We start from the raw sequence: 27051 nt of genomic DNA, 5'->3' as shown, positions 1-27051 counted from the left end.
GAAAGAGATACAGGTTCGGATCTGCAGCCGATCTTTGGAATCCAGTCCGAATAAAGAAGGAATCAATCTTCTGATTCCAAGCCCTCGAAGCCTGCTTAAGACCATACATGGCCTTACGTAACCTGTAAACCATCCCTTCCGATCCTGGAACAATAAAGCCTGGAGGCTGCTCAGCGTACACCTCCTCTTGCAGGTCACCATTAAGGAACGCCGATTTTACGTCCATCTGGTACACGGGCCACCTCTGAGAAGAAGCAAGGGCAAGAACGGTCCGAATCGTGGTCATCCGCGCTGTCGGTGCAAAGGTATCCTCGTAGTCGATGCCTGGCCGCTGAGCATAACCCTTAGCCACGAGCTTGGCTTTGTGTTTGTCCACCGACCCATCAGCCGCGTACTTGGTCTTAAAGACCCATTTGACACCAATGACAGACCGCTTCGACGGCCTCGGTACCAACTCCCAAGTGTTGTTCTTCTCGATGGCGTCAAGTTCCACCTGCATGGCTTCCCTCCAAGTATCCTGTGAAAGGGCTTCCTTGACGGAAGTGGGCTCTTTATCCCGCATGATACGAGACATAAGAGCATAGTTCACCTAAGAAGCTCCGCCGTGTTGCTTTTATCTCGAACTCGATGTGATCTTCGAGGGCCGTCCTCTGTGGTCCACTCGGAGGGTAGCTCCGTGACACCTGACTCCCGAAGGGTGTCCATCAACCACCTAGGTACTCGAACAGATCGTGGAGCCTCCTGTGGTCGCGGGGGCTCAACTCCTGCTGCGGGCTCAACCTCCTGTGATGACTGAGGTGGATCAACTGGAGTGGTAGACTGGGAATCATCATCAGACTCTGGATCTCCAAGAAGTGGCGGCTCCTCGACAGTGGATGCTGGAACATGCTCGTCAAAGACCACATCCCGGCTGACAACAATCTCGTTCCTCTCTGGATCATACAACCTGTATCCCTTGGAAAGAGAGTTATACCCCACAAATACCAGCTTGCGGGACTTCGAGTCAAGCTTTCCCCCTCTGCTTCTTCGGAATATGTACATACGCGTCACTCCCAAAGACACGGAAGTGCGAGACATCGGGTTTCCTGCCAAAATATGCCTCAAATGGAGTCATATGGGGTACAGAAGTCGTCGGAGAGCGGTTAATGGTATGGACAGCTGTTGCCACAGCCTCACCCCAAAGTGGACGAGGAAGATCACGATGCTCCAGCATAGTCCTCGCCATCTCCACCACAGTCCTGTTCTTACGTTCAACAACTCCATTCTCCGAAGGCGATCCGGTATTGGCCAATTCCCTCTTGATGCCATGATCTGCACAAAACCGAAAGAATACAGTCAAGGAGAATTCCCCTCCTTTGTCAGCCCTGAGAGTCTTGACCTGAAATCCAGACTCTTTCTCCACCATCACGTGCCAATCCTTGAACCGAGCAAAAGCCTGGTCCTTCTATGAAAGAAAGTAGACCCACGTGTACAATCATCAACAAGCAGCATGCAGTAGAGAGATCCTCCCAAGGATGGTATCTGCTGTGGTCCACACAAGTCAGTGTGAATCAACTCCAAAGGTTTCGAAGCCCGCCTGGAAGCCTGCTTCGGAAAGGATTCCCTGTGCTGCTTACCACGTATGCAAGAACTGCAGCGTCCTTGCCTACTACCAACATCTGGCAAGCCAACCACCATCTGGTCCCGGAAGGCGCGCAGCAAAGCATCCACATTTAAGTGGCCAAAACGAAAGTGCCACAAATCTTCGACCTCAGAGCCTGTCAGTGAGGAGAGTGCAGAGAGCTTGTAGATGCCGTTCTCCACACCGCCTTCCCAAACAACTTTGCCTGTCTGACGGTCCCTTAGAGCAACTGAATGCTCCTCAAATTCCACCCAAAAGCGAGTCTTGCATACCTCATGCACTGACAAAAGATGAAAGCCCAGAGCAGGGACATAAAGAACACGGGAAGCATGCTTGCCCCCCTTGCCGTCGGGAATGATCTCCATCCGGCCCTCACTATGAATCGGAATAGTGGAGTTATCGCCTATAAAGATACGACCTGACTGCCATTTCAGATCCAGGAAGAAGTCACGGGATGGAGTCATGTGCCTGGAAGCACCACTGTCGAGAATCCATTCCCGAGTATCCTTTGAGGTGAAGCCAACGGCCTCCTCGCTCAAAGACGATGAATCATCGGAGTCCACCATCTCCAAGTGCACAAATGCCGGAGTCTTCGCAGCTGAGGCTGAGGACTCAACACTCTTCCCTGTCCGCTTAGGGCACTTCCTCCAGTAGTGGCCTTTCTCGCCACAATCATTACACGATCTTTCGGCCTTCAGCTTCTCTCGTTCTGGATCAGGCTTCTTCTCGGAAGACTTATCTGGTGAAGCCTTCCCTTTGCCCTTGTTGGTATTACGGCCTTTCGACCGTTGGCCATTTAAGGCCTCCGAACCTCCGCCGTGAGGAGGGTTCGTGAAACGTTCCTCCTGGTCCAAGACCATTGGCACAAGCTCCTCCCAAGTAATGGTGCTGAGCCTGCCACTCGTGATCAACGAGGAATAGAAAGCGGAATACTGACCAGGCAAGTGGGAAAGTAACGTGATGGCCATATCTTCGGACGATATCTCTTTCCCAGCTTGAAGGACTTCCTGCTGAAGGGCCTGCAGCTTGTTAATGTGTTCCCGCATCGTCGAAGACTTTGCAGGGTTCATAACCCGCATCTGCACTTCCAAGGATATCCGCTTCATGGGTGACACCCTGTTGTACAAAGAAGCCAAGTGCTCCCATATGCCTCTCGCCAGCGTCATGTGCTTCACATGGTTGATCACTTGTGGTGTGCAATTGAGGAATATAAACGACCGGACCCTGGCGTTGACACGGTCCCACATTTGTGCCTGTGCCTCTCGGTCCTTTCTCGTCGATAATAACTCCCCTTCCTCAGCTTCCGGCCTTGGCACCCCTTTGATAATAAAATCAGCAAGATCATATGACTCCAAAACTGACTCCATCATGACCTTCCACATGCCATAATTGGACCCGTCCAACTGCCGATCCACTGGGAACGTGGGGAGAGTCGGAATCTTCACGTGCTTCTCAGCCATCTCGAGTAAATCCGCCATCTCGGAGAGTAACCTGAAAGGGTGGGTGGGTGGGAAAAATCTGAAAATCAGAAAATATGCGAGTGGCTGTCCAGCCCCTCTGCCCGCCTTCCTCTTGCACCTTCACTTCCCGTTCAGCCCGAAACAGTCCACCGATCAGCAACCTGTTGCTCCCCCTCTTGCTCAGAAAAACGCCCAAGATCTCCTAGAGCCTAGGGCTCTGATACCATGTCAAAATATGCAGCGGAAATGATATCCAAACTTGGGTAGACAAGAGCAAGTAGACTGCAGAAAATAATCAGCACAAGAAACACAGAGAGATGTGTGTAAACTCTTCTCTATACACAAGATCCCGGAGATACTGAATGAGAAAGTGGAGGAGGATGGGGGGCAGTATATACAAGCCCATGAGGGCAGTCGGCCAGCTCTAGACAGGGCCCACGACTGAACAAAGTCCCACGACTGCTGAATATAGCAGTCGGCCAGCATCAGATGCCCCACGCCTGGACAGAACAAGTCGGCCAGCACTCCTACAGCCCACGACTGATACAGATGCAGTCGGCCAGCTTCAAAGTGCTCCTGGCATCAACTGGCAGCCCTCCAGCCACTAGGAAAAAATGGGAAAAATAGGGAAAAAATACGGGGAGTGTGGAAAAATGATATACAGGCGGGCACACCCACAACAGAGGCCCTGGTGTATACAAATAGACAGGATAATGAATGGGGATTCTTGGACGTAGTGTGGTCTACAGTTCAATGTTCTTTGAGGCAGTTGGTGCTCAGGATGGCATTTTTGGTGGTGACAAGCTGGTTGTTGCAAATCCGAGGTGTACCTAGTGGTTGGCCACAGCTGGGGTGTCCATGGTAGCTTCTTCATCGACTTGGTATTCCTACTTATGTTCACTATGAGCTGCAGAGAGGGTGTTAAAGTTTTGTGCACCTCAAGTGAAATGCCCAAGTGATCCTGCTTTACTTATGTTATTTGTGTATTATTTTTTACTCATTTGACATGTGAACTGGGTCGGGCAAATTCATTGGGTGGCTATTTAAGCACCCTTGCCCCTTATTGTAAAGACACGTAATACATAATTCAGTGCTACTTTGGTCATACGAAAGCTCTCTCTCTCTATCTCCTTGCGTTTCCTCTTTCTTTCGCTCCCTACCTGCGTTTTCCATCTGCCAACGTCTACTCTCTCGGCTCTCTCTTATTGCTTCAGCGCGTGCGCCTTTGACATGGTATCAGAGCTGAGTGCTCGTTGATTCTTGGGCACACGGAGGAGTTGGAGAAGGTGGCTGCTGCAGCACAGAGGAGCCAACAATGACCTGGACGTCATGCAGCGGTGATGGCGAGGGCGGAAGGGTCATCCAAAGGGGATGGGTCCAGTGCAGGGGCGCCGGAAGGAGCGACGCAGGAGCAGGCAGTGGGTGCAAAGCTTGCGGGAGGGCGGAGGTGGAGAACGGGTGCAACGAGGAAGAGCGGTTGCGCCTGGTGGTGGACTGCAACGACGCGGGCGTGGAGTTCGTGGAGGCGCGATCCCACCACGTCTCCTACGCCCACCTCCGAGCAGCAGACAACTTCGCTCCTCAGGACTTCTTCAAAGCCCTCTCTCGTCCGGGAGGCTTGCACCCACAAGATCCCATCTTGTCCATTTTTACAAGGTCCTGGAGCTGGACCCTAGTAATAATTATGCATTGTTGGTGGAGAGGCTGAAGACGAGCTTGTCGGAGGTGCTGGTGCCCTACTACCCCGTGGCTGGGCGTTTGGCGTTGGCCCGCGATGATCATGCAGGCGATGGTCGTGGCCAAGGCAAAGCTGACGAGGATGACAGTGACAGTGATTCTACTAGGGATGCTACGGCGTCTGCCGGTGTGGCGAGGACTACACTGGCACATGCTCCAGCATTCTAGCTTGGTGGATGGATGCTACCACGTGCTTCAGCCAGAGAGAGGCATGTGAGTGGCAGAGAGGGGCAGTCTGTGCTCCCGTTTTGGTGATTTGGACCCGTGTGTCGGAGTTCAAGGCACATGCATCTGGCATGGAACAGCTTGACAAATCTATGGACGTGATGTGCTCGTAGTTCATTGGTAGCAGACTATGGATGGGATGAGTTCCTAGTTCATTGTCAGAGAATTTTGGGCGTCATGTGTCGACAGTTCAAGGTTCAGAGGATTTTTTGAACGTGATGTGTTCGCAATTCAACGAATGGGGGATCATGAATGTGGAGTTGTCTGCAATTCATTATTCTATGTGGCAGCTAAAGCTCAAGATGGCATTTTCTTGTGGAGACAGGTTGATTGGTGCATTATCCGAGGTGTACCTAGCAAAGGCCATGCTAGGGTGTCCATGGTTGCATCTGCATCAACTTGGTTTCTTCATCTATGCCCACTATGAGCTACAGAGAGGGTGTTAAAATATAGTATCTCATGTGGAATCAAGTCGTAACAAAGGAGTCGGCCATTCACAGCATGAGGGTATAAATACCCATGCCCACCATTCACAGCATGAGGGTATAAATACCCATGCCCACCACCACGAGGAGATCTACTTCAGGATACACTTTTACCCTCGGCTCAGGAGCGGTTTCTTGGAGCAGCAAGAAGCAGCCAACTATTGCCCTTTCTTCGACAGAGGCAGAGTATCGGGCTGCTTGTGGTGCTGCTTGTGAGGTTGTATGGCTGCGGAGGCTACTAGGTGAGATGGGGTTTCCACAGAGGGAGCCCACAGTCATCCAGTGTGATAACCAGAGTTGTATAGCTATTGCTCGGAACCCGGTTTTCCATGCCCGGACCAAGCATATAGAGATACAGTATCACTTTGTTCGTGAGAAGATCTTGGCGGGTGACATCTTGCTACTTCATTGTTCGACGGAGGACAATGCGGCGGACCTCTTCACGAAGTCTCTACCTCAGGCTACGCTCAGGCGGCACTCCAGCTCCCTGGGGTTGGTTACACAGCCAGGAGCTGAGAGGGGGTGTTAGAAGTCATCTCCTGTCTATTTGTATACACCAGGGCCTCTGTTGTGGGTGTGCCCGCCCGTATATCATTTTTCCACACTCCCCGTATTTTTTCCCTCCTGTGTAAAAGAGTCCCAGATCCTTCATACTCTGCAGATACCGCAAGATCCGCAATCCTGCGTCCCAATGAGTCTTCAATGGCGTCTGCATAAAAGAGCTCAACAGCCCCACGGAGAAGCTCAAGTCCAATCTGGTGTTCAGCAACCAGATCAATGAACCAACCAACTTCCGGTATTGCGAGGCATCAACTGGCTCACAAGGATCTGTAACGGTTAACTTTGTGTTCGGGTCCATCGGCGACGTAATAGGCTTGCAGTTCTCCATCCCAAAGGCCTCAAGCAACTCATGAACATACCGCTGCTGAGTGACAAAAAACCCCCTCTGGGTCTGCCAGATCTCCAATCCCAAGAAGAAGTGGAGTAAGCCTACGTCGGTCATCTCAAACTCCTTTGACAAGGCAGCCTTCGTCACTCCAATGTGCTCCACATGACCGCCGGTGAGAATGAGATCATCCACATAAAGGATGATGAGTGTGACCATGCCGCGTTCCCGAAAGAGATACAGGTTCGGATCTGCAACCGATCTCTGGAATCCAGTCCGAATAAAGATGGAATCAATCTTCTGATTCCAAGCCCTCGGAGCCTGCTTAAGACCATACAAGGCCTTACGTAACCTGTAAACCATCCCTTCCGATCCTGGAACAATAAAGCCTGGAGGCTGCTCAACGTACACCTCCTCCTGCAGGTCACCATTAAGGAACGCCGATTTTACGTCCATCTGGTACACGGGCCACCTCTGAGAAGAAGCAAGGGCAAGAACGGTCCGAATCGTGGTCATCCGCGCTGTCGGTGCAAAGGTATCCTCGTAGTCGATGCCTGGCCGCTGAGCATAACCCTTAGCCACGAGCTTGGCTTTGTGTTTGTCCACCGACCCATCAGCCGCGTACTTGGTCTTAAAGACCCATTTGACACCAATGACAGACCGCTTCGACGGCCTCGGTACCAACTCCCAAGTGTTGTTCTTCTCGATGGCGTCAAGTTCCACCTGCATGGCTTCCCTCCAAGTATCCTGTGAAAGGGCTTCCTTGACGGAAGTGGGCTCTTTATCCCGCATGATACGAGACATAAGAGCATAGTTCACCTGAAGAAGCTCCGCCGTGTTGCTTTTATCTCGAACTCGATGTGATCTTCGAGGGCCGTCCTCTGTGGTCCACTCGGAGGGTAGCTCCGTGACACCTGACTCCCGAAGGGTGTCCATCAACCACCTAGGAACTCGAACAGATCGTGGAGCCTCCTTTGGTCGCGGGGGCTCAGCTCCAGCTGCGGGCTCAACCTCCTGTGATGACTGAGGTGGATCAACTGGAGTGGTACACTGGGAATCATCATCAGACTCTGGATCTCCAAGAAGTGGCGGCTCCTCGACAGTGGATGCTGGAACATGCTCGTCAAAGACCACATCCCGGCTGACAACAATCTCGTTCCTCTCTGGATCATACAACCTGTATCCCTTGGAAAGAGAGTTATACCCCACAAATACCAGCTTGCGGGACTTGGAGTCAAGCTTCCCCCTCTGCTTCTTCGGAATATGTACATACGCGTCACTCCCAAAGACACGGAAGTGCGAGACATCGGGTTTCCTGCCAAAATATGCCTCAAATGGAGTCATATGGGGTACAGAAGTCGTCGGAGAGCGGTTAATGGTATGGACAGCTGTTGCCACAGCCTCACCCCAAAGTGGACGAGGAAGATCACGATGCTCCAGCATAGTCCTCGCCATCTCCACCACAGTCCTGTTCTTACGTTCAACAACTCCATTCTCCGAAGGCGATCCGGTATTGGCCAATTCCCTCTTGATGCCATGATCTGCACAAAACCGAAAGAATACAGTCGAGGAGAATTCCCCTCCTTTGTCAGCCCTGAGAGTCTTGACCTGAAATCCAGACTCTTTCTCCACCATCACGTGCCAATCCTTGAACCGAGCAAAAGCCTGGTCCTTCTGTGAAAGAAAGTAGACCCACGTGAATCTGGTACAATCATCAACAAGCAGCATGAAGTAGAGAGATCCTCCCAAGGATGGTATCTGCTGTGGTCCACACAAGTCAGTGTGAATCAACTCCAAAGGTTTCGAAGCCCGCCTGGAAGCCTCCTTCGGAAAGGATTCCCTGTGCTGCTTACCACATATGCAAGAACTGCAGCGTCCTTGCCTACTACCAACATCTGGCAAGCCAACCACCATCTGGTCCCGGAAGGCGCGCCGCAAAGCATCCACATTTAAGTGGCCAAAACGAAAGTGCCACAAATCTCCGACCTGAGAGCCTGTCAGTGAGGAGAGTGCAGAGAGCTTGTAGATGCCGTTCTCCACACCGCCTTCCCAAACAACTTTGCCTGTCTCAGGGTCCCTTAGAGCAACTGAATGCTCCTCAAATTCCACCCGAAAGCCAGTCTTGCATACCTCATGCACTGACAAAAGATGAAAGCCCAGAGCAGGGACATAAAGAACACGGGAAGCATGCTTGCCCCCCTTGCCGTCGGGAATGATCTCCATCCGGCCCTCACTATGAATCGGAATAGTGGAGTTATCGCCAATAAAGATACCACCTGACTACCGTTTCAGATCCAGGAAGAAGTCACGGGATGGAGTCATGTGCCTGGAAGCACCACTGTCGAGAATCCATTCCCGAGTATCCTTTGCGGTGAAGCCAACTGCCTCCTCGCTCCAAGACGATGAATCATCGGAGTCCACCATCTCCAAGTGCACAAATGCCGGAGTCTTCGCAGCTGAGGCTGAGGACTCAACACTCTTCCCTGTCCGCTTAGGGCACTTCCTCCAGTAGTGGCCTTTCTCGCCACAATCATTACACAATCTTTCGGCCTTCAGCTTCTCTCGTTCTGGATCAGGCTTCTTCTCGGAAGACTTATCTGGTGAAGCCTTCCCTTTGCCCTTGTTGGTATTACGGCCTTTCGACCGTTGGCCAGTTAAGGCCTCCGAACCTCCGCCGTGAGGAGGGTTCGTGAAACGTTAGACCATTGGCACAAGCTCCTCCCAAGTAATGGTGCTGAGCCTGCCACTCGTGATCAACGAGGAATAGAAAGCGGAATACTGACCAGGCAAGTGGGAAAGTAACGTGATGGCCATATCTTCGGACGATATCTCTTTCCCAGCTTGAAGGACTTCCTGCTGAAGGGCCTGCAGCTTGTTAAGGTGTTCCCGCATCGTCGAAGACTTTGCAGGGTTCATAACCCGCATCTGCACTTCCAAGGATATCCGCTTCATGGGTGACACCCTGTTGTACAAAGAAGCCAAGTGCTCCCATATGCCTCTCGCCAGCGTCATGTGCTTCACATGGTTGATCACCTGTGGTGTGCAATTGAGGAATATAAACGACCGAACCCTGGCGTTGACACGGTCCCACATTTGTGCCTGTGCCTCTCGGTCCTTCCTCGTCGATAATAACTCCCCTTCCTCAACTTCCGGCCTTGGCACCCCTTTGATAATAAAATCAGCAAGATCATATGACTCCAGAACTGACTCCATCATGACCTTCCAGATGCCATAATTGGACCCGTCCAACTGCCTATCCACTGGGAACGTGGGGAGAGTCGGAATCTTCACGTGCTTCTCAGCCATCTCGAGTAAATCCGCCATCTCGGAGAGTAACCTGAAAGGGTGGGTGGGTGGGAAAAATCTGAAAATCAGAAAATATGCAAGTGGCTGTCCAGCCCCTCTGCCCGCCTTCCTCTTGCACCTTCACTTCCCGTTCAGCCCGAAACAGTCCACCGATCAGCAACCTGTTGCTCCCCCTCTTGCTCAGAAAAACGCCCAAGATCTCCTAGAGCCTAGGGCTCTGATACCATGTCAGAATATGCAGCGGAAATGATATCCAAACTTGGGTAGACAAGAGCAAGTAGACTGCAGAAAATAATCAGCACAAGAAACACAGAGAGATGTGTGTAAACTCTTCTCTATACACAAGATCCCGGAGATACTGAATGAGTAAGTGGAGGAGGATGGGGGGCAATATATACAAGCCCATGAGGGCAGTCGGCCAGCTCTAGACAGGGCCCACGACTGAACAAAGTCCCACGACTGCTGAATATAGCAGTCGGCCAGCATCAAATGCCCCACGCCTGGACAGAACAAGTCGGCCAGCACTCCTACAGCCCACGACTGATACAGATGCAGTCGGCCAGCTTCAGAGTGCTCCTGGCATCAACTGGCAGCCCTCCAGCCACTAGGAAAAAATGGGAAAAATAGGGAAAGAATACGGGGAGAGTGGAAAAATGATATACGGGCGGGCACACAATAGTGGAGAAAGCTCGTTGGTATCCAGGTTGCCCTAGTGCTCGCAGTCCCTCTTTCTCTGCATATGAGCTCAACTCTGCCTCGAGCACTGCGCCATAAAGTTTGGCCAATGTATGACCAATCATGATAGTCCTGTAGTTGCTGGGGTCTAGCATGTCTCCCGCTTTGTGGAGAGGCATGATGGTGTGCATAGTCCACTCATCTGTAGGCCCTCCACTAGTGCCCTATTAAAGAGGTGAGCAACAAAGGGTCCCAGTGTGTCAGCTGCATAGATAAGATGCTCACTCTGTATACCTGTGTGGTCAGCCGATCTCCCATGCTGTAAACGGTGGATAGCTCTCTCTACCATTGAGGCGGTAAAGAAAGTAGAGGTGGTAGGGCGGGATTCCTGTGGCTGTTGTATGGGCGGTTGCTGAGGGATATGTTAGAGGCTCTTTGCATATGTGTGCCATGTGTGGATCCTCAATCGGGGTACGAGGGCGAGGCTTTCTCATCCTGCGCCATGCAGTGGCTGCATCTCTGCTCATGAGTAGGAGGTATATATCCCAGTACTGTGCCTCCTCATATGCACGCCTGTGACGGCGTGTGAGGATCCTCATCTGTCGGCTCGCCTGTCTCTGTGTTATGGTCCCCAGTGCTCTCTAGGCACGGAGGTGTCTATATAGCTCTCTGCACTCATCATCATACCATCGATTCTGGGGCATGCTCCTAGATCTATCTGTGTGTGCAATGTGTGTATGAGGGGGGAAGCTGCGGCGGGTGGCGGCCGTATGTAGTAGAGATGCATGTTGGGTGGTGAGTGTGTCTAGAGGTGACAGGGGATCCATCTGGAATAGCCCGTCATATACATGATGCTCGTATATGTCTGCCAAGTCATGGGTGAAGTAGAAAGTTGTATGCGATGCCTGTGTGGGCTCTGTGGGTGTTGGTGTGGAGCTCGCCAGTGACAGTAAGAGGTACGTGTGATCCGCACCAATAGGACAGGGGGGGATGGTGAAAGATGTCACTGCTTGTGTGGTCTCCATGGACCCCATGACGTAGTCCACTGTGCTACACCCCCCCCCCCCCCCCCCCCCCCCCCCCGATCGTGGAAAGCATGTCAGTGCTCTTGAATCTTGCCATTGTCTCATCCCGTTATAAATAACCAGATGGTGTCGCGCTCCCAGCTCAAGTAAGTGATGACCATATCTGGTGTTATCCCACCTATTAACAATAGCGAAAAGAAAAAAAACGAGCCGTCAACGGGCCGCATGTCCTCTGACACCTTGCAAGCTCCCGTGTCCTCCACCTCTAGTGTGTGCATCACCTCGGGGTGCTCGAAATCATAAATGTCGCACTGTCGGCTCTGTGTCCGTGCATTGAAGTCCCCCATAAGGAGGACTTCCCCCAGGTTGGAGTAGTGTATGATCTCATCTGAAAGGGTTGCATATGGCGACTCTCCCAATGGCCTTGTATCCTCCTCCTCCCCTCTACTCTCCTCCTCTACTGTCATGGCATATCTCGATCCTCTAGGAGAGAAGTAGCATAGAGCAATGCATAACACCCTGTCTGCTGCTGAGGCTGCAATCTAATCCACATGTATCCAGCCTCTTGGTCACGTGCTACCACCTGGTAGGTGCTCCCGTAGCTCTCGCTTGAAGAGTACCGCGATACCTCCAAATCCTCTCGATGTGCTCTGCCGTGTGGTCCCCCTGTATGTAAACTCCCACTGATAGCCCTCTACTTTGGGTAGCCCCCTCTCAGGGCTTTGGTGCGTCTCTGTAAGTAGTATGATGTCCCGTCCCTCCATGACCTCCTCCATCCTCCTAGGATGTGTCCAAAGTGCTGCATTGCAGTTCCAAACTACTATGTGTATCTATGAATCTGGATCCTCCATAGCCGATGTCCCATAGGCCGCCTGGCGCTGAGAGATGAGAGAGATGAAATGAAATGATATGATAGATTAACGTCCTCAAAAGGCCAAAATGACCTATCAGACCAAAAAGGTTACAACAATTGGTGGATCTGACACAATGTCTGTGTAAGAAAAGCTAAAACAACTAAACAACTAACTGAAATTGAAACAATAACTATGAGGAAAAGTAAGGTACTAGGAGCTCCTAATGGATAACATCTGGGGAGGAAAACTCCAGCAACAAAGGTAAGCATCATATACGTCACTATCCAAAGATGTCTCTCATCGGTCGATGGCGGATATCCTCAATGTCCTCCATGGTGAGTACTCTAACTGGACGTCTCCCATGCCGTGCTAGTATGGTCCTGATCCTCTGTTGTAGTCTCCGCCGGTGTCGAGATGGGTGTCACGTGCATCCTGCACTTGGATGCCACGTAGACATTTCTGTACAGAAGGTGCAGGACCTGGGATGGTGAACTGGTCCCATGTGAGCCCAGTCCGGGACGAGTCAACCAGGGATCCATCTCAGATGTCCGAGGTCAGGTGTGCATTGTCCTGCACAGGAGTCTAAGGTCAGGTGTACACTGTCCTGCACATGAAACAGTGCCAGTCCGCGCTGTGAGTCTCCCTCTAGAATGATGTCAGTGGTTCTGTGTATCTGGTATGGTATCGGATGCCAGATCACTGAGTAGATTATGTTTAGGACAAGGGGCCAGCCCATAGGGCTACCTCGGAGCTTAGTATGGGCATGGGAATGGTGTGAAAACCATCCCCATGAGGGCCAGGAAGGCCCAGGCTGGACCCACCAGCCATGGAAGGGCTGTGGGACAGCCCTAGGGCAAAGATAAGGCTATTTTCAGGAGCATACAGCCTTTAGATGGCTGTAGGGCATGTATGGGGCAGCCCATACAGGCTGCCCAGCCTTGGGATTGTGGACAAAAGTGGTGTCCAGCCAATCAGAAGCACGCGCATCACTTTCAGCCTGTTAGGAAAAAAAGGCAGTATTTTTTGAGATTTAATTCAGCATTTATTGCTGAATTTCCACCAGTCGTGGGACATAGCCTGTTTTTCAGCTGGCCGACTGCTCCTGAGGAGGAGTATAAATAGTGGAGGCCATAATCCCATCATTCATCTTAGTTTTCACCAAGTGCTCAAGCCAATCAAGGGCCAGTCAAGCCAAGGAGATTGCCAAGCAAAGGGGTGGACTTCTGAAGGTCAAGGGCAGGATTTTCAGCCAAGAAAAGGTCAAGTTTTCTGTATTTGTTTTCAGACTTACATCATTCTAATAAAGCAAATACACCATCCGTGGTGGGGGCCCTACAGAGGGTAATTGGGACCCAATACTGTGTCCTCTCCATCTCCCCCTTCTCTCTCTATTTTCTGCTCATCTCCTTTCAGTTTGTGCGTTAATTTCCGTCGCGAAAAGAGTGCTGATTTCTGAGTTTTGAAGTACTGATCCTTCTCCGAAGCTTCCGCATATTACAATGGACCTCTCATCTTGGGGCGCCTGGACCGCCCCAGCTCTATAGCCCGATCAATCAGTGTACCTCTGGTGCAGCTATACTCTCGGGCTAGCTGCAATGCCTGCTGGCGTGACTGCTCAATCTCTGGTCGAAAGAAGTCTGTAATCTGCCTCTGTAGGTGTCTCTCCCTCTCTGATCGCCTCCCTCTCAAGAGACCCTCTCTATGTCTACGCAGCTCCAGCAAGTATAATCTGAGGCATCTCTGATCCTGGTATCTCATGACTCTGGAAAGTGGTCCGAAACCCTCTCTGAACAGGCAGTGAAAACGGCCTTGTATCTCATAATATACTGGACAGTGACATATGTAATGTAGCTCTGTCTCTGGCTCCATCTGGCACAACTGACAAATCCTGGCCTCAGCTGGTACTCCTCTGAATCTGTCAGTCTCAATCTCTAGCTGGTGTGAGGATGTGCGCATTTGACCAATAGCACACCGTACCCCATGAGAAAGATGAGTATCCATGTAGTTGGGTCTAATCACAAACCCATCCTCCGTGAGCTGGAGAAGATGATCTCTATAGAAAGCCATCTTCGTACCAAGCTCGTGTGTCGGCAGTATCCATGTCCTCCTAGTATTCAGCCGAGTCAAGTCCTGCCTGATAAAACGGTAATCTCTGCCCGTGTGAGAGAGAGGGAGGGTGCATCCAGGGAGTACTGAAATGGAGGTAGCCTGTCCATACTAAAGCCATGCAGTTGGAACCAAGCTGTCATCTATGCATACCAACATGATCCGTCTCCCTGTGATGCCAACTGTCGTGAAGACTCCAGGGCTAAGCGAGCATATCTGTCTCTAGGGAGAGCCCAAGTGCTATGTATAAAGGAGACTGATCGAGTGAGTGCCTCTACTACCAATGGGGGGGCAGCCATCTCTGCACGGATAATATCATGTGGTACGGAGGCCTTGGCCCTAATCATCCGGGAAATCATAGAAACCAAGGGCCTCTCCATACATCTCCATCCATCAGTGCTACCAGCTCGACTATGGTGATCCACTGAGGGTCCCCATATCTCCACTCCATACAGCATGGCTGAAGTGACCAAAGTGCCAAAGAGCCAGAGCTTTGTTCAAGGTTCCTAAAACTGAACTTGCGAACACATCCTCTCTAGTCTCCCCAATGCTGCATAAGCTTTGGTCAATCTGGTCTCCGCTGCTCGCCTCAAGGAAAATAGTGGGCCACTAAAAACCACACCAAGGTAAGTATATGCATCTATATACTCCACTGTCTCCTGACCATATGTAAAGGTGGGTACTGACCTCCTAACCCACTGTGCTGTGGTGTTAAACACCATCACCTTGGTTTTTACCAAGGTTAACAGACAATCCACTGTCCTGTGCAAACGTGTGCAATGCATCCAAATGACGCTGCATCCCCTCTGGAGAATCTGAGATCAGCACAATATCATCAGCATACAATAACAGCGGAATCCATGTCCCTGCTAGCTGTGCTCCTCCGTCACCCTCTTGCTCTACATAGTCCGAAACCTCATCCACATACAACCCAAATAAGGTGGGAGAAAGAGGGCAGCCCTGCTTCACCCCAATAGTGCAGTGAACCATCTCAGATATACCCGGAGTAGTACGTACCTGCCCCACATGATTCCCCAAATCAGCTCTGTTGGCACTCCTATCTCCTGTAGTCTGTGCATCAGTCTGGCTCTTGGTACTGTGTCAAAAGCTTTGCGGAAATCCACAAAGCAACAATAAATCCTCTTGCCATATAATCTGCCCTCCTCAATAATAGCTATGAGTGTCAAGATATGGTCAAGAGTGGAGAAACCTCTCCTGAACCCTGCCTGCCCTGATGCACGTATGCCCTCTCTCTCTGCCCATCTACTCAACTCCTGCTCAAGAATAGATGCATATAATCTAGCCAATGTGTGACCAATCATGATGGTACGATAATTCCCAGGAAGCATGGGATCCCTGACTTGAAGATAGGCACAATCGTGGACATATTCCAAGTCTCAGGAAAACCCTCACACATGGCTCGGTTAAACATCATAGCAATAAGCTCTGCAAGCATATCTTTGGCATGAATAAAGTGCTCTGCTACCAAACCATCATGATCATATGCTCTCCCAGTCCTCATCCTGTCAATAGCTTTCCTTACCATCTCAGCAGTAAGGAAAGCACATGTTTCTGGGCATGGCTCCGATGGGTTTGGCAGGGGCGGCTGTCCTGGTGCTATGTACAGGGATGCTGCATACTCACCCCAAATCTCTGTGGAGGTAATGTCTCCATGCCTCGCCTGAGTCCTGACTCATAAATAACTGATACAAATCCCTCTCTAACTGAGCAAGATAAGCCCTCTTCTTCTGTCGCACTAGGCGCCAGAAGGTAATCCGTAATTGTCTGATCAAAAAACGCTGATGTAGGTCCCTTCCTCCCACTATAACGCAGCCCTAAGAGGCTGGACAGCACCCGAAAAATCCTCCTGTAGCAAAAAACGCAGAAGCTTCTGTCGACTGTACCTCCAACCTTGAGGCCAACACAAGAGGGAAGCAAAAAATGCAGATTTGATATAGAGAGAAAAGGCAGCCACACAAGGCCTGGGAATATGCTGTAAGAGGGTGCAAGAGGGAAAGGCATCAACTAAGACTGTAGCTTGGGCTCTCCTCAAGAAAAAAAACGCACAATCTCAGAAGAAGAAGTGTCCACCACAAGTACCAAGGGTGCCACCAAAGCCCGAAACACCACAAACCCCCTCTGCAAAAGGGAATGTCCATCGGAGAGGAAAACGCAGCCAAAAAGGGGCTGCTGTCCTAAAAAAACAGGCCGCCTAGATCCAAACTCCAAGTAGGAAAAAAACGCTGATGAAATTGCCTTCTCGCTGCAAGCGATGAAGCCAAACTGAACGAGATCCAACCAGCAGAAGCTGTCCACAAAACGCAGCAAGAAGAAGGCTGCAAATCTGTGAAAAACACAGAGGATAAGGGGCTGGAAATAAGGCTAAATCTGGGGCAGCAGATGGAATCGCTGAACCGGGAGCGATGATACCATGAAAGAGTGCACAGAGCGGAAGCAAAAGGGCACTAGAGTATGCTGAATAGAGAGTGCAAGAGAGAGAGAGAGAGATGGAGCAACTATGCTGAATATACTGAAGCAAAACAGTCCCAAGCAAGAGACACAAGTAGTCTCATAAGTGAGGGAGCAAAAGATGTACAAGACGGATGAGAGGCCAGCCCCACCTATTTATAGGTGGGGAGAGCTGGCCGACTGGAGCTACAATGCTGGCCGACTGGAGCTGAGTAGCTGGCCGACTGGGAAAAACCATGGAGGTTGGGAAAAATCCCAGAAAAATATGTAAAATAGGGGTGGCCAGCCCACAATCAAGGGCCATGCAAAAGGGACCAAAAGGACACCATAAATGGGCAAAAATTGGGGATGAATGTGCTAACACCATGAAATACATCATCATGGGTACTAAAAATAAAAATCAAAGAAAGTAATAAGAGCTGAAATGTCAGATCTGATCCCAAAACAAAAAGTGTGCAACTCTCATATCACCCTAAAATATCCTGCATAGGACGCTACAACATGGCACCAATTTAGTAAAGCTGGGCCGACGGGAGAAAGTCTTGTGGTAGTGGGAGATGATGGCTCTAATCCTCCTGTAGTGACATGGGCATGGGCGGGAACCACGAGGTCGAGGGCGCCAGGCTCAGCATAGCTCAATGGCTCTGTCTAGTGTCACTCCTCTCGGCCGAGCTCTTGCATCAACCTGAAGGTTGGGTGTAGTGGGTGAATCTGCCCTCGTTATAGATCAATGGCTCTGTCTAGTGTCACTCCTCTCGGCCGAGCTCTTGCATCAGCCTGAAGGTTGGGTGTAGTGGGTGAATCTGCCCTCATTATAGCTCAATGGCTCTGTCTAGTGTCACTCCTCTCGGCCGAGCTCCTGCATCAGCCTGAAGGTCGGGTGTAGTGGGTGATCCCAAAACAAAAAGTGTGCAGCTCTCATATCACCCTAAAATATCCTGCATAGGACGCTGCAACATGGCACCAATGTAGTAAAGCTCGGCCGACGGGAGAAAGTCCTGTGGTAGTGGGAGATGATGGCTCTAATCCTCCTGTAGTGACATGGGCATGGGCGGGGACCACGAGGTCGAGGGCGATGGTCTCAGCATAGCTCAATGGCTCTGTCTAGTGTCACTCCTCTCGACCGAGCTCCTGCATCAGTCTGAAGGTCGGGTGTCATGGGTGAATCTGCCCTCGTCACTCTGGTCTGGAAGAAGTCGGTGAGAGCTCTCTGTACTGGTGCTCTGACAAATACCGCTAGTCTAGGCCACAAAAGAGACTCCCTGTGTTTGTGAAGCTCCAGGAGGAAAAGTCCCAAGCATCTCTGGTCTAGGAAATCCATGATCCTAGAAAGTGATCCAAATCCATCTCAACAAAAGCAGTGGAACCTCCTCCTAATCTTATAGTAGACTCGACATCTCCATTCATAGTGGGCCTCTGTCTCAGCCTCTGTGTGACAAAGCTAACATATCCTATCCTCTGGTGCACCTACCCTCGGCCCATATCTAGCTGTCTCCACTCTCAACTGATGGGATGAGGTGCAGATCTATCCAATCGCACCCCAAATGACAAATGTATGTCCATGTAGTGCGGGCGTGTGATGAAGCTGTTCTCTGTCAAGCGGAGAAAATGGTCCCTGTAAAAGGCCATCTTCATCCCAAGGGGCTGAAGATGTCCATGTAGTGCGGGCGTGTGATGAAGCTGTTCTCTGTCAAGCGGAGAAAATGGTCCCTGTAAAAGGCCATCTTCATCCCAAGGGGCTGAACGGGTGGGTGCCAAGTCCTATCAATAACCAGCCTCAAGATGTCCTTTCTGATGACCCTGTTCAGCTCTGTGGCTGAGAGCAAAGAAGGGCGCCTCTGGAACGAAGGGAATGCATCCATCTCCATGCCATGCATATCAAACCAAGTGCTCACTTGGGCATACCAACACTGCGTGTCTCCGTCTAGTGCCAACTATCTCGAGGACTCTAGGGCAAGCCCGGGGTATCTCTCTTGTGGGAGCTCCCATAATCGGTGCCAGTATGTCACTGTCTGGAAAATAGCCTATGTCACAATCGGTGCAGCCCCCATCTCCGCCAGCACAATCTCGTGTGTTACTGATGGCTTACTTCTAATCATGCGTGAGATCATCACTAGCGGCCTCTCCATCAGCTTCCACCCATCATATACATCCTCCGTGTCTGTCTCAACTGGCTCCTCCCTCCGTCTCCTCCTATGGTATAAACTAGGACTCCAGATGGGAGCTCCATATAGTAGTGCAAGTGTGACTTGTGTGTCAAATAGCCAGAACTTCATCCTCGGCTCCTAAAATTGTATATGTGAGCATTGCCTCTCAAGTGAGCCCAAGGCTGCATAACTACGCATCAATCTGGTTTCAGCTACCATCCACATAGAGAAACACGGTCAAGGAAAAGTGATCCCAAGGTATACATAAGAGGTCACATGCTCCTCTGGCTCCCCACTATATGTAAACTGTTGTGCAGATCTGCGTATCCACTACGAGGAGGTGTTAAAGATCATAACCTTGGTCTTCCCAAGGTTTACAGTGAGGTCCCGATCCTCACAAAAGGCTTATAATGCATCCAAGTGTCTCTGCAGCCCCTCTGGTGAGTCAAAAATGAGGACAATGTCATCTACATACAATAGAATGGGTATCAAAACTCCTCCCAAAAGTGCTCCTAGACCTCCATGTCTGTATATGTAGTCAGACACCTCATCAATGTAGAGCCCAAATAGAGTGGGAGATAAGGGACAGCCTTGTTTCACCCCGATAGTGCTATGTATGTCCTCTGATCCCCCCCCCCAGGGCCCGCACTTTGCCAATGACACGTTCATACAGCGTGAGGATCCCCCAAAGCATCTTTGTCGGTACTCCCATGTCCTGTAGTCTCCTCATCAATCTGGCTCGTGGGACTTTGTCAAAAGCATTGTGGAAATCCACAAAGCAACAGTATACCCGATGCCCATGTGCTCTCCCCTCCTCAATGATACCCCGTAATGTGAAGATGTGGTCCAATGTGGAGTGCCCTCTCCGGAAACCTGCCTGCTCTGGCACTCTCAGTCTTTGCTCCTCCGCCCATCTACTGAGCTCGTGCTCCAAGATCGATCCATAAATCTTGGCCAGTGTGTGACCAATCATAATATTTCTATAGTTACCGGGATCCATGGGGTCACCTGCTTTCAGAATGGGCACAATGATATTAGAAGAGCAACTGGCGGGGAAACCCTCGCATAGGGCCCTGTTTAATATATAAACCACAAGTGGAGCCAATACATCCCTCACATGTGAGAAGTGCTCGGCAATCAACCCATCATGATCCTGTGCTCTCCCATTCTGCATCCAATCAATATCATCCCATCTCTCACCATGCTCAAGTGGAAGGAGGAGGGGAGGGGCGGGGGCGCAAGGCTCAAGAGGGCAAGGGAGTGGTGGTTGTCCGGGGATGTGGTAAAGGGAGGTGGCATATGCATGCCATATATCGGGTGAGGTGATCAGGGCCGGTGGGCGATGATCTTGGAAGAACCTCCAGGCCTCCTTACAATCCCGTCCCAAAAACAACTGGTACAACTCCTACTCGAGGTGAGCTAGGTAGGCTCACTTCTTCCTCCATACGAGACAATGGATGATCTGTCGTGCCTACTTGTGAGTGGTTGAGCCCAAAGCGACCTCCCGCTGTAGACGGGCACGGGTCTCGCGGCACTCCATCATACCAACTGTTCTGTGGAACAATTCCTCCGGGTGGTCCGAGGGTGGCTCTGGTGTGAGGGAAAGTGGCTGCAGCAGATGTGTGAAGGGTTGCTGCAAGTTGCGTGGTAAGCTCGTCAAGTGGGATGTGTGGGTCGAGGTCGGAGAGGGTGCGGAAAATGTGATCAAAGTAGACGAAAGAGGTATCCGTGGTGAAGTAGTATCTCGGGTAGGAAAGGACGAAATGGCAAAATCCGAGATGAGGGGTATCAAGGAGACAGCACCCATCAAGTAGTCCGCTGTACTAACTCCATGTCTGAAGGGATAGCAAGTGAAGACACTGGAGCCAGGCCACTGGGTGAGGCCATTATAAAGGCTAATCCATGAGCTCCTCCAAGGGCTAGGAGGTACTCCCCATAGTCTGTACAGGCTTTCATGTCTTGTGATGTCTGCTCGAGATCTATGCCCATAATGTCGATCTCCTGGTACATGGGATCCTCTGTCTCAAAGAAAGGTATCTGTGCACTGGCGGTGCGGGCGTTACAAGTCTCCAGCAAGGAGGATATCCCCTAGACTGTACTAGCTCCATGTCTGAAGGGGTAGCAAGTGAAGGCGCTAGAGCCAGGCCACTAGGCGAGGCCATTATAAACGCTAATCCATGAGCTCCTCCAAGGGCTAGGAGGTACTCCCCATAGTCTATACGGGCTTTCATGTCTTGTGATGTCCGCTCAAGATATGTGCCCATAATGTCGATCTCCTGGTACATGGGATCCTCTGTCTCAAAGAATGGTATTTGTGCACTCGCGGTGCAGGGGCCGAAGTCTCCAACAAGTAGGATATCATCATATCCCCTAGATTGGAGAACTTCAAAATGTCCTCATAGAGTGGCAGGTATGGAGACTCCCCACGGGTGGCATACCTAGAACATTGCTTTAGAACAAGATCTAAGACTAGATATCTCTGGCCCTCTCCATCATGATCCTCACCCACATGAACTATGCATCCTCATCCCGTCTGACCACCTGTATCACATGATGCAATCCCTCTCTTATAACACGGCCACTCCTCCTGAACCTCTAGTGCCGCCTACTGTGCGTGGCTGTATAAAGGACCATGTCACGCCCTCTACATGTTGCTTCGAACAGACTTGCATCTATTCGTAGAGCGCCATTGCTATTCCAGACTGCAATCTCTAGTGTGGTCCCATAGAGCACTGCTCGGTGATAATCACCCTCCCTTCTCTGTACACTGCCCACTTCCTGCCTTACGCGCTTCAAGTATGCGAGTCATGCACTCCCTCCTGTGTGCCACCTAGGCTGGTGTAATGTCACATGCACCCATGCACTGTGGTACACGATGACAAACCGGCTCATCAACAGTGCAAGAATCATGTACAGAAGTAGTACCTTTTAGGATATTTTGTCGTATGCCGTGACCCTTTGGTGAGCCCCAATCCGGGACATGTCAAGCACATGCTACTCAGGTCAATCTCCAAGCCATAGAGGTCAATGTCACGTCAATCCTCTTAACCCATTGTAGAGAATTCACCAAGTTCATCATGTAGGTGCATGTAGATGTCAGCCATGGCAATAGTATGCATCATAGGCATTCAGTTGCACTTCATGTAGTAGGGGCCAGCCCCAAGGCAGCCCCTGACCATGGGCAAGCCTTGCAAAGGGTAGCTAACACCCCTAGCCACCATATAAAGCCACTCGGCAGCCTATGGAGCATAAGTATGCAGTCGGCCAGGACAAAGAGGGCCTGGACAGCAGTCGGCCAGGTGTGGCAGCAGTCGGCCAGCAACCCGACCAGCCACAAAGCAAACAGGGCATTAAATGCAGGTCGTGAACTTCTCAGCAGGCTGACAGCTCTATCTGGCAGCCGACCTGCCCCTGGAACCATATAAAAAGGCAAGCCACAGTCAGTCCCAAAAATCATCAAATAAAATCAGAGATATCAAGCAAAGTCACTCAAGCATGTGTCCATAGGCTCCAGCCTTTGCATACTTACAGCCACTCTTGTGCTTTCAGCCCAAGGCAAAAGAAGTTCAATCTCTTCAAGAGTATTCAGCACACCAACCCTCAATCTCAGGCCAGTGTATCCTCTTCGAAGATAGCTTCATAGTCTCCTACAGCTTATGCACAGTTCTGCCCAGCGTTTGGTCGCTTTGTCCTTCCGTTTGGTGGTCAGTCAATCAGTTTGTCCGCTCAGTCTTGTGGACACAATTCAGCTTGTATTCAGTTCTCTAGAAGAAGAAATAAAGCAAATACTCTTGCTTGCAAGGGGAGCCCTTTCGTGGGTAATTCGGGACCCCATCTGGTGTTGTCTCTACTACATCTCTTTCATTTCATGTATGCTATTTTGAAGGATTGCTAAAGACTCACTAAACTGAGGTTTAAAGAAAGGCTTCGTTGTTTCACACGGTCCTAGCTTGACGCATGCTACATGTAAGGTCATCCTAAAGATAAGTCTTTTCCCCTTTTAATGTCCGTCTTTTGGCGAGGAATGCTTGCCTCACCTCTACCCCCTCAAACTTGAGGATAAGTGCGTGCTCCTTTGTGGTGTCTTTCCCCACCCTCCATGCCTCAACAAAGGGAGTGTCGGGAATCTCCATCTTCCTCCATATAGCTATGGTGTCTTCCTTCGGCAAGACCCCTTCCTTCCATCCCACCACTCACATTGAGTGCTCGGATCTTCCTTCTCTTCTCTTCTTCACGCATGTCATTGATGATATTCGGGATTGATGGTAGGTTTCATTGCCTCTTGGCAACCTCAATCCAATTGCCCGCTTCTTTGACTTGTTGCTGCGTCTTCTTGATCATTTCAGCCCATGTATCTGCTTCATTGGCCTTCTTCTCCTCTTGGGCTTGGAGGATCTACACTTGCTCCCTAAGCGTATTCAGCTCCTCATTGAGGGATGGCTGAATTTCGCCTTCTTCATATTGGGTGCGTGCCCTCAAGTGGTTGTTTTCCTCTTTAAGTATGGCTACTTGAGCCTCTAAATCCGAAATTAGGGAGGCTTCATGGCTGGTTTTATCTTCCAGCATCTGAACCATTTCCTCTCGCACCTTGTTGAGTTGGCTCACCATGTGGGCCTGCATCTTTTCCTTCCACCTGTCCATCTCCTCTTGCATAGAGGAGGTGCAGCCCCTGTAAGAGTTCGTCCTGACCTTCTCCAAGCTTCTTTTGCAGGCTTTCTATATCTGTATCTTGCAGTTTGCATATCTCTTTCATGGCTGTCATGCATGTTTTAGCATGGGGGTCACTGATTTTCTGTGTATTCACCCATACAGTGCTGTATTTCCTCTCCTTCTCACCCCTAGTTCTTGTATCCAGAGAGCACTCCATGTTGGAGAAGGGAGTGGAAATGCAGTATGCAGGTAAGAGAAAAATACTCACATTGGTAAGAGAGCGAGGAGAAAGAGAGAGACAGGGCCCACGTGGGCTGCCTTGCTGCCTCGGGGGCCTGAGCGAAGGGTGGGCGGGTACAGGGGAGCTGGAATACAGAGAATGAGCGGGACAAGGTTGTGCGAGAAAGAGAGAGAGAATGGTCTATTGTTGACACTATGAAAAAGCAGTCTCTATACAAAGTGTAAGATATCTGAACCAACAAGGCTCAAAATGATTGACTAAGTACCTACCTTTGCAGGAGGATTTTAAGTGCTATCGTCCATAAGGTCGGACACTTCAAAAAGAAATTCCCTCCATAGTTCAACTAACTAAGCACACTCCTACCGCAGCAATGCATCCATTGAAGAGCTAGATGAAAAAGTAAAAAGCCCAAAGGGGAATTCTATCTCAAAGTGGTGCTCTAGCCCTACAGGATGTTAAGGGTCAATGTAAGACGAAACATCATACTCTTTGAGCACAACGCATCTCAAATGGTGAAATTAGCCAGGTTGACGATCACTTCAAAACAAACCTGCAATCTTGCAGGTGCTTTTCCCACAGGTACCTTAAGATTTCAATCAAGATTTAGGATATCAAGTTGATATTGCAAGGGTGGATTAAAACAGAAATGACAATGTCAATATCACACCCTACCTTTACAAAGGGATGTTCCAAAGTGCTTGATGCTTCATTGTGATCCACAGATTACCAATGTGCTACAATGACTTCTCACATGGTATCAGAGCTCGGGCTTGTGGTCCTTGGCAACCCTCGCTCCTATCTTCGAGTGGCTCCAATAATGGAGGAGGGTATTGGAGGCATGAAATGACTGGAAGTTGTGCTGGATTATCCCACATGCAAAAAACATGGAAAGTCGAAGAGCCATATATAGGCTAGAATGGCACCTTGTCTTAGTTATCTCCCCCGGACGGTATTTTTGGGGGGCAGCACACCAGGAGGTGGGAGCCCGATGGGGGTTTTGTTGCAATGCCCAAGCGGGGGGGGGGGGGGGGGGGGGGGGATTCGCCTCCTAGTGGTGCAACGTTGCTTGGTTGTCCTAATGGCCTAGGTTGTGCTTGGACACTGTGACTTCTCCCAGGTTGCCAGCCTTTACATGCTATATGCTCACAAAAAACTAGACAAGGAGTACATTTAGACCTTGAGAAAGAAGCCTCAATTGCAGATCTCTTCTTGAATCAAGGCTTTCCTCCATGTTTGCCCAATGCCACCATCGGGTAATCATCCACCATACAAGGTCCGAAAAGATCTACCTCCGAGACTTTCATTCCACCACTCCATCCAAATCTTAGAAACCAACTTGGCCAAAGGCCATTCTTCCTCAATTTCAACTGCCTAGAGGCTATTAAAAATCATAGAATAGCATGAAATGAGAGATGTGTAGCACTCCACTTTACAAGAAATTTGACACTACAAGATGTAAGCTTATGCAAAGCACCAAGACAAGGGCTTCCTCACATGTCACAACCAAAGGGTTGAGCACGCTTAATTTAAACTCTATAATCCCACGGGATGTACATGCTGAAGCAAAGTAATAACAAAAAGTGTAGCCAATACACTTATTTTCTATGTCTTGTCTTTTAAACTTTATGGCAATGGCATGGCAGGGGTGTGTGTGTATGTGTGTTGGGGAAAGCAGGGAAGGGGGAGGGCGCTGTGCCAAAAGCTGAAAAGTATCTAAGGGCTGCATTTAAGCTCAGGGCAAAACAACGAGTGTTTCTTTTTTCCCAGTCAGTACAGGCAACAGCAACGAGATCACCCAACTTTTAACCCACATGGCACCAATAAAATACACCCAACAGAAGTTAAGAATCATGGCGATGGAGTGTTAAGAGACTTACTCTGCAAAGACTTCAGAAACCACGCAAGGTCTGCGACGAGGGGCCTTGGATTTTGAAGGAAGAGAGGTGGCAAGGCCTCAGTAAAGGATGCGACATGAAACACGAAGAGCCAGGTTATTTACACCTTATTCCCCCCGCCCACGGGAATTGAACACGGGCGTGCGCAGCCTGCACGGGCCGCCTTGCCCCTACTTGCCCGTCCGTCCATCCTTGAGTACGCTTATTTTTGGGCTCTGCCCACACTATAATGGGCAGATGGGCATTTTCATACTTACAGGGGGTCAATAAAGCTTTTATGGCACTCGTACTTCTCCAATCGACAGCATATTGCAAGGTTAAAATAAATAGACAACAAGGGTGTGTGAGTTAGGCCCAAAGTATTGTTATAGGTTTGCCGAAGCTCAGAGTGGATGAAATGCATAAAGTATGTGAATGTCCATTGGAAAAACAATCGAAGTATGCATTTCCACATGATAAGAACGTAAGACAAAAAGACCATTGGATGTGGTGCTTCTGATTTTTGGGGACCAACAAAGACCATCAATCAAAGGATGATTGACCACACACTAGGAAGTTGTGTGTATACAGTTGGGAAATCGAAGTTAAGTGTGGGAACAGTCTCTTAGACTAGGAATCTTCCCTTGAGGTAAGCAATGATGTCACACCTCATTTAATAAGGTCAAAGAAGAGGTTGTACTTTCAACCCATAAAAGGGGCACCAATGTACTCACAAATCAATCAATCAATCAAGCCAATCTATTGTGTCTTATCTTGTACTCTCTCTCTTTCTTCTCTTTCTAACCATGGCTCTCTTATGCACACACCCACCATAGCTCTTGAGACAACATCGGTATCAGAGCTACTACCTGTTGTATAGATCTCACGTGCTGGTTCTATTGTCTCTGCCTACTCGCCGATGTCTAGATCTCATGCGCTGTGTAAGTTTAAATCTGTTGTCACCCTGCTAATCCTCCTCTGCCACACCGTCCCCATTTGTGGCGCCTGCCTGGTGGACCCCATGATAGGGTGCTGGCAAGTTGAGCTGAGCACCACCGCTCAGTCAGCTGGGCGGATCGAGGGGGGAGGAGGGTAGGAAGGACCCTAGCTGAGTTGCCCATTTGACCAGGCAGAGTTGGGCGCCAACCTGCCTTACCAAGCTGCCCCCGATTTTTGGGCTAGTCCTGTAAAAGTTTTTTTCTCGCCTCAGAATTTCATGCCCTCGTGCCATTTTTTATTCGTCTTGCTACTCGATGTCGGTTTTCAGTTTGCTCAATGCTATCTTGCTAT

The 27051-nt window shown here is 50.1% G+C and overlaps 1 protein-coding gene across 1 annotated transcript in view; it reads right to left on the bottom strand.

The window, feature by feature from the left end:
- Nucleotides 1-25948, bottom strand: part of LOC147639758 (uncharacterized) — an 86576-nt gene extending 60628 nt beyond the window's left edge. Inside the window, exon 1 of the mRNA XM_086773623.1 lies at nucleotides 25765-25948. Within this exon, the coding sequence (XP_086629749.1) occupies nucleotide 25765 (1 nt within the window). The 5' untranslated portion in view covers nucleotides 25766-25948. The remainder of the gene's footprint in view (nucleotides 1-25764) is intronic.
- Nucleotides 25949-27051: the final 1103 nt, after the last annotated feature.

Source organism: Cibotium barometz, chromosome 3 (genome assembly GCF_041138505.1).
Source record: "Cibotium barometz isolate CiBa-2024 chromosome 3, ASM4113850v1, whole genome shotgun sequence".
Lineage (NCBI taxonomy): Eukaryota > Viridiplantae > Streptophyta > Polypodiopsida > Cyatheales > Cibotiaceae > Cibotium > Cibotium barometz.
This window is presented reverse-complemented; position numbering and strand designations above follow the sequence as displayed.